This window comes from Columba livia, chromosome 8, assembly GCF_036013475.1.
Source record: "Columba livia isolate bColLiv1 breed racing homer chromosome 8, bColLiv1.pat.W.v2, whole genome shotgun sequence".
Lineage (NCBI taxonomy): Eukaryota > Metazoa > Chordata > Aves > Columbiformes > Columbidae > Columba > Columba livia.
The window spans coordinates 25649195-25665158 of record NC_088609.1 but is presented as its reverse complement, the minus strand read 5'-3'; the positions used below and the strand labels follow the sequence as shown (position 1 = coordinate 25665158).

The window sequence follows — 15964 nt, the reverse complement described above, 5'->3', positions numbered from 1 at the left end:
TGCAAGCCATTTTAATAGAGTTGTCCAGTTCAGTGTCACTGGCTGTCTCAGAAATCAGAAAAGAATTACTAAGACTTCTAACCCAGAACTGAATACCAGAAGAACCAGAAAACCAGCAGAGTGAGTAAATGACTTATGTTTTATTATATCATTTGAGTAGGCCTGGGGCTGACCAACAACAGCAGCTAGCTAAGGACGTCTGCAGGGATTAAGGGGTGTGTGGAGGCCTATCACTGTCTCTGCATCTGGTAGGAGACCAAAACCCTTGTTTCTTTTCCAAGGAGATGACAGAGCAAAGATCTCTTCCTATAGGTTTGCATTTTTTTTTTCTGTACACTGCTTCAGAGGAGCTCTATTTGGACTCTAACTTAATTACTTTTCAACGGAAATAGATAAATCAAGACACACTTAAGTATGAGATACAAAGTTAGACAAGGTCATACCACTACTGCAATTGCAGCGGCCAACAACATCCAGCCCCACCTCATTTGTACACTGGAACCACTCACTACCAATGAATCTGTCAATTGCTAAATCCCCTCTCGAGGGGGCCAGTGAACAAAGACTTCCCAAATAAAACCACTGAATTTCATAAGGAAGTTTTTGCAGCAGTTATCTGCATTAGACATGGTATAAGTCTTTACAGTTATTTGAAACGTACTTTTTGAGCACACTTGCCAAGAAGAGAAACAAAACAGCAGGAAAGAAACCCACATTCCAATTAGCCCACCCATATTCATTCATGTGCTTTGTGACCTTTAAAACAAAAAGGCAGTTTGAACAGATGCATCTTGTAGGTTGCTAGGTCAAGATCACACTTCCTAAAGGCAACCAAACTAACTCTCAGACTGAAAAAAGAATTGAATTTCAAAGCTAATGCCCTCTAGAGTGAGATGGTTTTGCCACACAGTCATAGGAATTCAACCTTGGAGATGGAATGTAACAGCACTTCAAACAACAGCAGCAGCCAAGTGGCACAGGGAAAGAAGCAGATCCATTGCTTTTACAAGCAGCAAGTTTTAAACAGAGAGGGAAATCCCTCTGTGCCATACGGCAAAATAATTATCTGACACCGTAGCCAAGCCTGACTAGAATTTAAAAACTAATAAACTGCAAACTAACACAGGTAAGAAGCCTGTTACCTGGGATGGCACTCAGCTTGTTGAGAGGCTTGTTCAGAATCCTCAGTTACGAGATGCAATCTCTAAGTCTGCCAGTTCAACCCTAATCATTACTTGGAGGAGGTCCACGGTTTTACAGAAGTCACATAATGATGAGAAACATGATTAAGTGCTCTACACTACAGAAAACCGCTTAAGTGACAGCACAAAGACCATATTAATTTTATTATCTGTGGCTAGCAACCTCTGTTAAATTGTATTAAGTAATCACCAGCCCCGGTAGATTGATGCAATATCAATTTCACATCTCTCACAAGAATAGCGTCCCTGTGTTTGATGGAATATGTAGAGGTCAATATGGAAGTTTTAAAATAGTGAAATAACAGATGCATTTTTTCTTGTATTATCCTTTGTAGACTTAAAAAAAAAAAACAAACAAAGGAATTTAAGTAAGAGACAATTTTGTTTCTTTTACTGAAATGACATTGTTTACAGTGTTACCCTGACGGTTTTATGGTCATTTCAACACTAAAGTTAAAGACGAGATCGTGGGATCTGTTGAACAATATGTACCCAAACCTAGCTGACAACTGTCCAGGCTTTAACTTGCATTATCATTACATGGTATTTTTACATTTTACGCTAAACTACAGAATGCTTTTTATGGAACTGGAAATGTTTTGGTTTGAAGCATTAAAATGACAATAGTGATGCTAATGAACAATAAGCATCACTGTGTCTTAAGATTTCACCCCCTGTTCACTAAGGCAAAGTGTAGAAGACATCATGAGTGTTTGGACCTGCTGCCACTACAAAGGCAAATGGATCACCTTACACCACCTGCAGGGATTTTGGTTGAAGACAGCTATTTGCATGAACCACCTGCTAAGCCCATGAAGAAGGCTTTAATTTAACTCGTTTTACTTTGCAACTGGGACATGATAAGCCACATGTGATCAGTTACTGTGGTAACTTGTTAGAATGCAGTGACTCAAATTACTATCACATTAATATACCCAAAATGTTCCCTTTCTCCCACATCTGAAGGTCTTCAAGAGGGCATCACTATCAAGGCACCACAACAGCCATGGAATTAGGCCACTTTCAAAACAAATTCATAGTCTACACATGGCAAATACAACCCATGTACTGCAGCTGTATAATCAGCAACTGTGCAGCTGAGCTTATAAGTATTTCAAGGTCATTTAGATAAAACTTCATTTTTATTACCTGTAAGATTCAGTTTTTACAATTATGTAGCCCCCACTAATGGAAAGTTGCTTTTATTGCCACTCTACACATATGGAATTGAAGCATAGAAGCAAAATTATTCAGCATTCAACCAGTGGTAAAGCCAGGGAAAAAGCTAAGCTTTTTCATACCTAAGTTATGTCTCTTGACTTCATTGTTGAATCTCAACTAGATGTCTCTATTGCAGACAACTGAAATGTGCCTTGACTATGACAATAAGTACATCATGGTAGGGAACAGACTGCCTTAGCTTATTGAATGTTGGGGTATACTGCTTATTACAGAACTTGGCTAGCAACTGCTTATATAGAATTAGCTTGGCATGACTAAGTTTGTTAGCATAACTTCTGCAAGCTGTGAACCTTTGAACTTTCTGTTTAATTAGGTAAAAAAGGCCTCAGTCTTCAAGCAAGAAGATAAGGGGTGCTGCAACCCTGGAGATAAGTAAAGCAACAGAACAGCATCTAAAGAATTTTTTGGCTATTACCAAGAACTTATTTTCTCCAGCTACAAGTGCAAAGTAGCAACTGAAGGTCAGAACTTTAATTGACAGCCTACCTGACAAAAATGAAGAGATCCAATGAAGAACAGGGAGACCCCAGACTCTAATTTTGCAATTGGCCCAGAGTGATGTATGGGGGCTGGGGGCTTGCATTGTGAGGGTATAATTGTCCAAGCATTTTTCTCTCTTCAGGAGGCACCCAGCTTGAGCTGCTCTACACTATACCTTGCAAATTGTTTTAGAAGAATTTCTGGAATCCATGCCTGAGTCTCTGCTACAAGAAACCCAGGAAAAAGAAACTTCCGTAATGATCTTAACAGATAGTTCATGCAAGATCCTACCACTAGAGACAAAACGTCTGTCATATAAGAAGGAAGTTTTGGGGCTTGCAGATCCAAACCAAGACCACCACACTAGAAACCTTTACATAAATGCTTAGCTGTAGCATTATAGGACTGGGGAAGGAGTTCAGTAACATGCACTGGATTCACTTGTTCTGAGACTGTGGGAGTGATTACACCAAATTCAGTGAAACTCAGATCGAGATGTAAAACAAGAGGTACAGGGACATAACATCATATTTGGTTTTCTGGTTTGCTCTTGTAATGGTACCTGACCCCTGTAGCAATACTGCATGAAGGTTTTAGCATGTTTTCACACTGCCCGGGCAGCAACTTCATGGCATTCAGCGTCCATTATTTAACACTATCTCTGCACTTTGAAGGGACAGTGTTCATGTACTATCTCCGCACTAATTGTGTTCCTCATTATGCATTCACTTGTTATCTCTACACTGTTTTGAGAAGGAAGTTGTAATCTCTGTTCCTTCTATTAGTTCTTCAGCAAAACACAGTGTACATCCACAAACAGCAGTTATACTTGTCATGGCCAAAAAATAACTGAAGAAGGATGGGATATTCAGATGATCATAACTGATTTATGAGCATCAGTTCCACTGGTTTCTATGGGTATCTGCTCCAAAGTCACTGAAGAGCTTTTGGAAATTCTACTTCAAAATTATTTTTAAAAATATTATTCAGAAAAGGGAGGGGCTGTCTTCCTTATAGTCTCAACACTGTAAAATAGTCAAATCCTAAAGCCACTAAAACAAAGACTCATTCCAGCAACCATTATCTCCAAAAGGCACATTTACAACATAATTTCACAACCGATTCTAAGATGCCACATAAAATTAGTACCTATTTTAATGTGTTTATGTCCTTTGTAGACCAGCCATTCATACACCTCATCACTGATGCACAGGGTATCATGCTTAATACAGAGATCAGCTATTACCTGGAGCTCTCCTCTTGTAAACACCTGGGATACAAGCAAGGGACAATGCATTAATCATAGTATTTAAGGCATACTCTGAAATGTACAGTAGTGTTAAAGCAGGAATCTTACCTTGCCTATAGGGTTGTGCGGGGTATTCAGAATAATTGCTTTTGTTTTCGAATTAAATTTATTTGCAAGTTCAGCAGGATCTAAGACCCAATCAGAACTAGATACAGATTTTCCACCATTTTTCTAAAACACAAGAACAAACAAAAGAATGTATGCGTTACTTGAATACAACATGTTAGAGCCTAAACAGAGATACCCAACTTAAAACTCTCAGACACTTTCATAACCATACTTGACAACTTCTCCTAGGACAGATTGGATAAGGGACTTCTAGGAACAGGCAGGGAGGCTAAGAGCAAGGTAAATTATTATGGCAGTGGCTGTTATTTCCTGGCCACTGTCTGTCTTAAAGCCTCCCCAGAAACTGGTTTCCAGGATCTGGTTACACACATGCTGACTATAACAGTGTGTAATGCAGGAAGCGCAGTCATATGACAGGAGAGTTTATGGCCTTCCCAGATACTAGAAGGAGCGTGTGCCTGCTTGGCTGGGAAGATTGATCACCACTGCAGGGATTCAAGGTCTTTTCCTCCTCCTTGTCCACTTGAAAATGGTCAAACAGTTAAAAATGTGTACCGCTGAGGCTCTGGATTTGCTATGATATTACACATGGACAACAGAAGTTTGAGCCAGTTGCTGCAGAGAACAAAGAGCATGGCCACACTGACTTTCTGACATCTGCACATTACTGGGAGAGGGACAGACCAAAAACAAGGGCATGAAACAGAAAACACTTAGAGGAAACCTGTCATTCCAAACATTTCTAGAGAGAGGGCATCCAGAAGAACAGTCTCACCTACTCCTACAGCAGTCCTGGAGGTTTTGTCACTGTGTGATATTCTGATTTCATGGTGTTCGTGCAAGAGCCCTGCCTCAAGAGCCCCTCAGCCCTCCCCACGCAAGGGTGCCCATCACCCTAGGCAACAGTAACGGGATCAACACTTTGCATCCAGAACAATCCTTGCAAGCTGCCAGCATAATACCAGCAGCACCCATTTGAGAATTAGCCCATACCAAAATTATTCCTTTTTACCAATAAAGGAAACAGTAATTCAAGTACATATAGCAAATATGTCTATGGCATGATCGCTCCTTATTTAATAAGCAGATTTTGGAACATAAGTTATGTTCTGTCACTGTAGGAGTTGCTGAAGGGATCAGAAAACAAGTCTTCTGAAAACTAGTAGACAGAGAAATTGCACTGGTTTGTGATCCTCCTTCCCTTAGTTGCACCGAAAGCATTTTCTGATTACATCCAAAAAAGGAATTTTGAACAGCTTTCAGAATGCACAAATTAAAGTAAATGAGAAACATTGTCCCACCTTTTCCAACATTAATAAAACATTATATCTTCTTTGGATTATTATTGTCTCAAACTTACACTATAGCAATCTATCATTTTTATACAATTAGATATTATTAAAAACTACACAGAAAAGCATCATCTAGATTGGGGTGTCAAACTAATTTTCACCAGGGGGCACATCAGCCTTGCAGTTGCCTTCAAAGGCAATGTAATTTTAGGACAGTATAAATGTAACTACTCCTAGTCCTAAAATTACATTCGGCCCTTTGAAGGCAACCGCAAGGCTGATGTGGTCCCTGGTGAAAATGAGTTTGACACCCCTGACCTGGAAAGTATTCATCAAACTGTATTGAGTGTGGATAAGAAACTTCATATGACAAATAATTTTTTTAAAAGCTACTCACATATCTCAGTGGGATAAAAACAGGCTTTGCACCGGCCATCCGTACCATTGGTTCATAACAGTCATAAAATGGCTCTATTATTATTACCTGAAATTACAGTCATCAGTATCAGAAACAGAGAATTTATGTGCACAATGCCATCATAATTCCAGATTTACTTTGGTGGTATGACTTGATAAAGTCTCTGGCATGCTATCTTGATCTAATGTTGCAGAACATCACATAACGATGCCCTCAGACTAGGTATGATAAGCAGTACTCATTTTTGGCAGCACACACAGACTTCTATAGTTACACATTACAACTATTAAGATATAATATTAGGAATGTTTGGGTCCTGCACAGAGATTTAAAGGTGCAAGGAAAAGATGCAAAGATGGGAGATGGCAACAGCAAATTGCTGAACCACAGCACAGCTGCCCTAATTTTGTCCATGAAATTCCAGGATTTCCAAGTATCTAGAAAACTCTGAAGAATGGCTTAAGTCTTTAAATTTTAAAAGAAGAAAATCTTCAGGCAGAAAGAGAGGACAAATTCAAGGACAACTGTGTAGAGGCTAGATAATAGGAAAACAAAATAAACCAAAAAATCCAAATGCTAATAGCAGAGAACTGTTACGAACAAACAAACAGAGAACTGCATATTAGAGCAACAGAAAAGCATGGAAAGATACAAATGAGAATAAATTATACAAACAAAACCAACAAAACACTGAAAACAAAATGCATGACAACACAAAATGTTCTTGTCCACTACAGATATAAACAAATATTCCCTCAAATAAATTTTAGTATCATCAAAAGGCAGACATCAGTAGTGAAGGGATGAATCATCACAGCTAGTAAAGTAAACTAATATCCTGCTACCACACAATGGCCCAAACCAGAACTTAATAGACAGAGGTTATTCAAACACCAACAATAGTTTGTGTTACCCTTAGTCTTCTGTTGCAGACAACAGCCCACAAGTTTTCTCAAGTAAGAAATCAGTGTGTATTGTGTACCCTAACAGTAACAGTGATACCTAAACTGCTACAGGTACCATAAGTATGAAAGAAAGGAATTCGTACGTTGGTGAATGAGAGGAAGACATCTAAAGGACAGTCTAATCACAGCTTCTGAAATCGTCACATATGCAACTGTAGCAATTCAAATTAATGGAGGCCAGAAAGAAGCCCCAATGTTGACTTACATTTAAAAGTGGATGAATAAAAAACAGGCAAAATCTCATTTCAGTGAGTTCACGTGACTATTTCAAATAAAAACTTACTTCATCTCCCTCTTCAATTAATGCCTGTATTGTACTAAAGAGAGATCCATAAGCTCCCACGGTCACCAGGATATCTGTGAGAGGATCAATCTTTCTTCCACAAACTCTCTCGTACACTTGAGACAAGGCTTTCACCAGTGACGGATGTCCCTGTTCAAAGCAAACAAATGCAACTGATGGGTGTGTTCTTGACAATGTACAGGGTGTTTCAAAAAGACGGACCCAATTTCAAAGCAATTGCAGAACACAATTGGGTCCATCTTTTCAAAACACCCTACAAAGCCTATATTTAAGGGGTTTTCCATATATATCAAAACATTATATTTTGAAATAGAAAAATACGAGATGAGCCCTCGGTGTTAATGGCTGTTAACTGCATGGTTTAAAGCTTTTGCACATTAGAGAAGAAAAGTGGTTTCAATTTATTTACATCTACTACAAAATGCTCTTTGTATATCTCATGTTTTTTAGTTTATATCTTCTTATCACATCTCAGGATAGCTCCAGGTAGCCTATAGGAGAGGCAGGACAGGAGACAGGAGGTGAAATACCCAGCACCAATTCATCCTCACCTCTTTTAGTCTCTTTCCCACCTGACCATATTTCCATCTGAAGCTCTTTTTGTTGCCTTCCTTATCTTTCAACTAAAAATTATTTGGTGCAAGGGGATTTTTATTCTGTTTATATACTGCTGATAAACAGCACCTGTGATCAGAATAATGATTCATACAGTTATATCCCAAATCTCAGAGCACCATGTGCGTTCCCTGTGGGGACATGGCAGTTAACCTACTCTTCTCAATATGTGCAAAGAACAAGAAAACAAACAAAAGATCGTATACAATATAGAAGTAAGAAGGCACAACTCTCTTTACTGAGAAGGACTGCATGTTTCCTGCTGTGAAAATATTTTTTTTTGTTTTGGATACTTGGTAGAAATAGAAAACAGGTCCTTGACAAAATGCAACTATGTAACAGAAACCCTTCTCTGAAGTATTGAACATTGTACCTCTACAGACAAGGCATAATATCATGAACCCTTCCGTAAACAAGAACATCACTATAAATTAAGGCTTACAAGTCATTGCTGATTCAAATGACAGACATTTCTTGCCACGAGTGTGTCAGCAGCGCAGGAATGCTGCACCACCCAAGTCACATTAGGCTGCTCTACAGGCCAGAGCTCCACAGTCATGAGAGGCCTGAACGCCACTGGGAGCTGAGACAATATCTCAGTTATCAGATGGACGTGCATCATTCACACTCATCCCTCCTGTATTTGCTACCACAAACATCTCTGTTCAGAAACCTTAGAAATGCAGAAATTTGTAGAGGAAGTGCAGAGGCTGAAGATGAAAATATTGGTAAAAATTCCTTTTTAATTACAATCTACAGTATATCTGCAAACATTCGTAATTATCATGGGAATTATCAAAGGATTTGGAAATAACAAAGTGACAAGTAAATACTGAATAATTGCATGCATTGGTAAAATTATATTTATGCTTGATTTGCAAACTGGTTTAGAGAACCAGCTTGTGAATATTCACCGGAAGGTAGACTACAGCCCGTTCTCTCTGTAACTTTTCCCCCTGTGCCAAGGCTCCTCCAAAACCTTGTCTGCCTGGTGTGCAAAGACTTTTCAGGTACCTTATTGTAGGTGAGAAACATACTAATGTTTGGTCCAGTTCACTAAATCCCAGCCATCTTTTGTGTGTGTCCAACACTAAATAATTGCTTTATACTTGTAAGTTTATATATAGCTTTATATATGTATACATGTATATATATGCATGTATATATATATACATATATCCTATTTGCAGAGACTCTTTACACAGAGCTAGAGGTGATTAAACAAATAGACCCAAGTGGTAATGGGTCTATAAATTATAAGGAGACTCCACTCACTAAGGATTTTTTTTCTTTCCTTTCTGTTCTTGTGAGGCCCCTGAGTGTCCTAATGCACCTTAATGGTCCAGATCAGCCTCTCCTGGGGCCTCTGCCAAGAGCTGTGCCACTGTTCCAGGGGCTTCATTTAAAGGCTATGCAGTAGGGTTGCTGGTCTGCAATTCAGTTACAGCCACACCTGTACCTGGCCCTAGACCCTGCTGATCCCAGCCCCTACCTGTACATTGATTTTGTGGCTTGACCTTGGGCCTGCCTTGTCACCCTAGACATGCCCAGTGACGGATGGGTTATGTCTAAGCATGGTCAGCATTGCTGTGCCTGACCAGTGGACTGACTTCCCAGCTAGCCCTCAGGCCCACCTCACCACCACAAGCTTGCTGGGTGATCTGGGCTGACCACAGCCACCATCTCTGGGCCTGCTCAGGTGCTGTGGGACTGGGCCCTGGCTGGGGAGACCTGCACCCTGCTTGCAGTGATAGCTTGTCCTTTAGGTGGCTGCCAGACACTGCTGCTCCCAGGCAGCTCTGATGCATGCAGATTCTCAGAGAACAGACAAAAAGTTATGATGGAATACATATAGATATATATAACAGCCAACACAAATGCTGGCCTATCGACCTACACGTTGTTTTTCTAACACTGTTGCATAACATGGTCATCTAGAAAAATATTAGACAGTCTCCTTAGATTCTTGTAGCAATCCTGACATGTGATTCTCAATTGTGTAATACAGTTTATCTTTACCACAAAATAAAAGAAAGATAAACCAAGCAAGGAAGTGGTCATACTCAAACAGTGAGTCTATTTGAATATCCTGCCTTGGACAATAATAAATGCCACACACACTCAGATCAAGAAAAATTCTACAAGCCAACTTACAGAATGGGTAGTGACCATCTTCCAGGGGAAAATATTAGAGTTTTCATCACTTTCTTATCTCCACTGAAATCTACTAAATGTTAGGGATGAATCTTTTCTTGATCCTAGAGGTACTGTCTCAAGTGGTATCAAGTATTTCTCATTCTACCATTATTGTATCTGATTCATGTTTATACTGGACATAAGTGTATAATTTACACTCTTTAAACCATGAATTGACTCTTTGAAGATATTCTGTCCTACATGTGCTCTACCATTTTGCTCTTGCTGAAGGATTCTGCCTTGAAGAAGCTTACACAGAGGATATTCATTAGTAACAGATAAGGCTACCAGATCAACTTAGTTTGGGACATAACAGTACAAGCTACATATAAAATCAATTTACAGCAAAGTCAATTTTTTTCCCTGTGGCATGCTCTCCACTGAACTTGAGTCCTCAACCTCCCCAGTACTTACAAAGCCTCTTGTGTACTGGTTCAGTCTGTCAACTGCTGCTGCCTTTGCAAGCTCTTCTTTAACGTAGCTGGGAGGGGATATGTCAGGAAGGCCCTGACCAAGATTAACAATTGAGGGATCTGCTGCCACTTTTGTAAATTCAACCCTGAGGGAAGAAAACACCTTAAAATTAACATTAGCAGATAAAATTATGTTTTTCTTCATTATCATTAAAAGCAAAAAAAAAAAAAAAAAAATTTCATTTTGCCAAATTTGTAGCAGTGGAAACAGGTTTAAGTAGAGAGCTCACATGGAGAGATGAGGGCTGGGACAATGGTCACAGGAGTCGGAGGGAATCCAATAAAAGGTGAACTTTCTGCACCCACGGAATAACTTTTCTGCCAGCAGAACTGTGCTCAGATGTGCACATGCACAAACACACAGTAACTCTGGACAGGGGCAGAAACTGAACACTACCCTGTTTGTAAAATGAAGTAGACCTAATTTAGAACAGACACACTGAATGATTTAAAGGCTAGATTCTGTCAAGTGAAGGTGCCATTTAAAATACCCAGTCACTTCAGAGTGGTTTTTTTGTTGTGGTTTATGTGTGTGTGTGTGTGTAATTTTATGCAGACTGTTTCACGCTGTTCATTCATTAGCTGTTCCTACTAGCCTGCCGGATATGAACATCAGGATTTTTGAACATCTTTTTTCCCCCCTTCACAGGTAAGCTTTACATTTTACCCTTTCCTCCTCAGCCAAATGTTAACAAGATTTAGGAAAACAAAACACCAAACAAAACCAAAAATACTGACATAGTATCACAGTTCTGTCTAAAATTAACACAAATTGCTAAAAATGAGTTTGAGACTGGGTGACGAAAACACCTTGTGTGTGTGTGTATATATATATATACACACACATATATATGCATACAACTAATGTAAGCCCCAAACTGTTTTTACCAACTTTGACAATATTGCTTTAAGACCAATTTAACACCTAGAAAAAAGTGTATTAAAATAGTGAGCTAAATTATAAAGACACATATAATGGCTTTAAAAAGAAATCTGACTCACTGGGTAAACACAAGTGTAAATGAAATACATTACTCAACAAAATTAATATTTAAATTTGAAAGTTAGTTATACTACCATGCCCAAGAGTTATATTTGTCTTATGTGGTTTACTAGATGAAGAGAAGCCCAAGCCTAATATTTAAAACTCAAGAATAAGAATTAATTCACACTTTTAACTGAATTTGGTTCACTGCTTCTAAGCAGGTACCAAATATATATCAGCAGAGCCAGCAAGTGCTATGTACTGTCTTATTGGCAATAATCATCAATTTGGAAAGAAAATGTCAGCCAAAGACTTTTTCTGGAATTTGCAGATATTTTCCTTCTACTTACCAAATATTGCTATCAAGACCTTCAATTCGTCTTGTGTTTTTGTGTCTGAAGGCCATTGTCTGTGGGATCAAAATAACAGACAGAAGGGTTTTGTTAAGAAAGACAAAGTACTTTATTGTTGGATTCTGCATGACTGTGCTGGCTTGACTGAAAACAAGTTAATTTTCTTCATGTAGTTAGAAACCTTTCTTTTTTGTAGCTAGCATGGTAATTGTTTTAATTTAGTTTGAGAACAAGAAATAACACCCTGGGACAGAGTTAATGTTTTTAACTGCTCTGGTCTGAGCCAAGGACATTCTGAGCTCTGCCCACAGGTGTGAGGCAGTGAGGAAGGGGGGTGCGGATGGGACAGAGCTTGACTGACACCCAGACTGATCCATAAGAGCATTCCATCCCATTAGCATCATGCTTCATATTTAAAGAGAGCTGGAATCTTCCAGCTTGCTCTCTCGGAGCCAGGACAGAGACAAGTTCAGGGCAGTTCTGTTCGGGACTTCCTTTCAATCGGCCTTTGCCATCCTGCCGTTTGCAGAGGACTCTTGGACCTTTCTCTCTCTTCTCTCTCCGGGATCAGCTCTTCAGGACCAGGTGCTCCTTCCTGGGACTGGCTGCTTGGTGCACACAGAGTTTGTGAGGAATTGTATTTACTATCTTTTATTATTTTATATTATTTTTCCATTTTATATATATTAGTAGTAGTACGTTAGCGTTATTTTATAATTCTATTAAACTGTGTTTATCTCAGTCCACAAGTTTCTCCCTTCCCTTTCAATTCTCTCCTCTATTTGGGGGTGGGAGGTTATATTGCTAGCTCGGGTCTAACCATGAGAATGACAAACCCTCCATCATGCTTTCTCAGATATACCATTCATTAAAGCTTCTATAATAGCTTGAATTCAGACTAATAAGAAAATACCCCAAAATGTCCTAAATTCTCATTCATTATTATCTAAAGCCGCTGAACTTTCAGCAAGGATGGAGCAGGGGCGTAATTTAGCTCAATAGCTTTAAAAGATGACCTAAAAAGAAAAAAATAAATATATATATATATAGGCTACATTCTTTTTCTTTTCTATGATACACTAACAACTTAAAGACTGTTATTTGTAGCCGGGCTCCTGCTCAATCCAGTTTGGAAAGTGTGCATCTTCAATGTAATTTTATTTGTTAAACTCATGGGTAAGAGGAAAACAGCAAAGACATTTCCTATTTTCATTCAGACTTCTAAAACTTTAAAGGATTTACTCGCAGCACAGCAAACCACATTAGAACATGTTTTTGCTGTATACTCAGACCCTCAGTTAAGGTCTTGGAAAACTTTAGAATAGACTTTCAATGAGTACTCTCCGTAAAGGCAAAGAAAAACATATTGATGGTTGTGGTACTTTTAAGCTAAAAAGAGAAAAGTTAGTGGAAAAAAAGATATTTATTTCTATGTGCAAACAAAAAAAGTACAAGCCCATTTCTGTCTTTGCAAACCAGCTTGATACTGGAAATAAATTACATAGGAATTATATAGTGTCTCAGTACTCCAGACACTCCTGTTTCTTTGAGTCAGACTACTGATTTTAGTGACTTTTACCACTGGTAACTATTGTTATTGTCTGCAAGATTCAAAACCCATACGCTAGCTACCCTACTCTGAACATAAAATGTCTGCATTACCATTACATTCCAAGTTTCAACGTCGAATCAATGGGAACGTCTCACAGTGGAAATACTATGCAGGCACATGTTTGCGCTCAACCTGTTCACCGTACCGAAGCTACCACATACATAGCAATCTGTAAAGTGGGAAGCTAGAAAATTAACAGACACATCTCTGTTCATATGTCTTCTCTAGAAATCTCATTCTGACCTCATCTATGAGACACAAACACCAGAGGAATCAAACACAGGACACATTTTATTTGTCCAAAGGAAGAAAACCATTAAGATAACTAGACAGCTAATGTTGCACCTTCTTGACACAGAACACAGAGGGAGTTCTGACTAGGTAATCTATACTGCATCTATTTAAAAACACACATATGGTTGAGAAGATTAATCCAATTTTACAGTGCATGTCTTGGTAAATATGATTAATGTTTGGCTGTGCTGTATAACTGTACAAATAACTGTAATACTGTACAAATAACACAGGTACTACTTAGACTGAGCCCCCTACACACATCTTTTCACATGTTAGACTACTTCTCACACTACAAGGAATAAGACCTCTCGCCTTGAATCTTTCCAGTGAATAATGAGAATTCTGTATTCTGCCACATGTAAATTTGTTCCATTGACCGATTCCTCTTGAAATTGTTTCAATTTTCTAAAAGCTAAAGGTTTATCAACTGCATTACTTTCATAATTAACTCTACAACGCAAATTTTAACTGCATTAAGTAACCTTCCCTAGCTAAAAATGTATTAACCAGTAAAATAAGGATCCACCTTACAGTTCTCATACTACTTTAAGTTTAAATATTCCATTACTTAAGTTTTCCTATTTATTTTTTCTTGTGCCTTGAAACTAGTTTTATAACAGAACAGCTGGACCTGCATTAGTTTTCAGGTTTTCACAGATTCAGCTTACAGTGAGATTCAGGTCCACCTTATTAATTTGAGAAAGCCAACCAATTAACTGACATTTTTAAATGATACCTTGAGCAACACTCTTGTTCCTCAAGGTCATGAGAATTCTTAAGACTCTTACATTTTAGCACAGTTAAGTCATCACTTGATAATCTTCGAGCCATTTCTAGGTGCAAGGCTAGGATTTCCATGAGTTTAAGATCAGTGTTAAGCAGCATCAAGCTCTAACTCTGACCTCCTGCTTTCCATAACACCTTCTGTCAGGGAAAGCACCTGATATAAAGTCAGGTGCTACTCATATTTATCTTTCTTCCTAATGCAAAGAAACTTGTGATTAAATTTAATGGTAATATATTTAATAACAACAGAAGCATGGTGCATAATTATATTGTAGAATTTATATGTCAAAAGCTACAAATGAAGGCAAGATCTTCCAAAAATTTAAAAACAAAACAATCAAGATTAGATTTCAGCATGTTTAGTGAGAATATCCAACTCCATTATATAGAATATAAATACTGACAGCTTATGAACAACTGGCTGAGGCAAATGATGACCTTCAAAAAGTGGCTTGCACATTCAAACTTCTCATATGGGTAAAATGTACCACAACTATCCAGTATAATGTTTTGAACATCTGTTTTGAAGGATCTGACATATGCCTTGGTTGACCTGAGGTGCTGACTAGATAGACATCTGTCCTGACCTGCAAACACAATTTACATTCCAATGTTTTATAAGAAATGCAAAGTGCAACCTACAACAACCTACCATGTTGCATAGTTCTGTTTTCTCTCAACAAAACCAGAAGAGTTAAAATTATGTTAAACAATCTTATAAGTAGTTAAACTGGGAAACAGAGAGGATTCTGCATAAAATTGAGATACTTGTATACCCTGTGTTATTGCAATATCAAGAAGCACCACTACTCTTATTTAATTACATGAAAACTGAGGTGCAAATAAATTAATTTTTTACCAAAAGTCTATGATAAAGCTGTCTCCTGTATCTCAAGCTCTATTGCCCTAACCGCTGGGCAATCCTTCTGGAGCAATATGTGCTAACATGACTTTAAAGACTGGAAAGGATACACAAAGCAGTAATCACCAAATATGTGTTACGCTAGTGTGGTTAAATATTTGACTGATTCAAATATCTTATAATGTTCTTGATATTAAATGCTTGGATCAATGTAACAAAAATAAGGAAAACACAGCTAATGCATATATACTGGCATCATTGCAAAATTAGTGCATTTCAAAACTATTTTGTGCAGTATTTTAATCTATGAAGCTGAAGGAATACTTACTGCAGAGGCCGAAAGTTTTCTGGATCTGGAAAGCAAATCCGTTCCTAGTTGGGATGGTCTAACACCAAGGCAACAGAAGCTTCGTGAAGCAAAAAGCATGCCTGTACAATAGTGACCTGAAAAAACTTACAGACCCCAGGAATTAGTTTCTACACATCACTAAGCAATTCTAAAAT

The 15964-nt window shown here is 38.3% G+C and overlaps 2 protein-coding genes across 5 annotated transcripts in view; one reads left to right on the top strand and one right to left on the bottom strand.

Moving 5' to 3' along the window:
* KYAT3 (kynurenine aminotransferase 3) overlaps positions 1 to 15907 on the bottom strand; it is a 27685-nt gene extending 11778 nt beyond the window's left edge. For both annotated transcript variants that reach the window (XM_065071184.1, XM_005498716.4), the window contains exons 1-7: positions 15789 to 15907; positions 11901 to 11959; positions 10507 to 10651; positions 7261 to 7410; positions 5992 to 6078; positions 4282 to 4404; positions 4074 to 4194 (exon numbers count right to left, since the gene is read on the bottom strand). In XM_065071184.1, coding sequence (XP_064927256.1) covers positions 4074 to 4194; positions 4282 to 4404; positions 5992 to 6078; positions 7261 to 7410; positions 10507 to 10651; positions 11901 to 11959; positions 15789 to 15887 — 784 coding nt within the window. In that variant the 5' untranslated portion in view covers positions 15888 to 15907. The remainder of the gene's footprint in view (positions 1 to 4073; positions 4195 to 4281; positions 4405 to 5991; positions 6079 to 7260; positions 7411 to 10506; positions 10652 to 11900; positions 11960 to 15788) is intronic.
* Positions 12177 to 15964, top strand: part of LRRC8B (leucine rich repeat containing 8 VRAC subunit B) — a 40649-nt gene continuing 36861 nt past the window's right edge. Inside the window, exon 1 of one of the 3 annotated variants that reach the window (XM_021292267.2) lies at positions 12177 to 12488. The gene's annotated coding sequence lies outside the window, so the exon portion shown is untranslated. Of the gene's footprint in view, positions 12531 to 15799 lie in introns of those variants that run through there. The other 2 variants (XM_021292274.2, XM_021292273.2) reach the window with 2 other exon arrangements.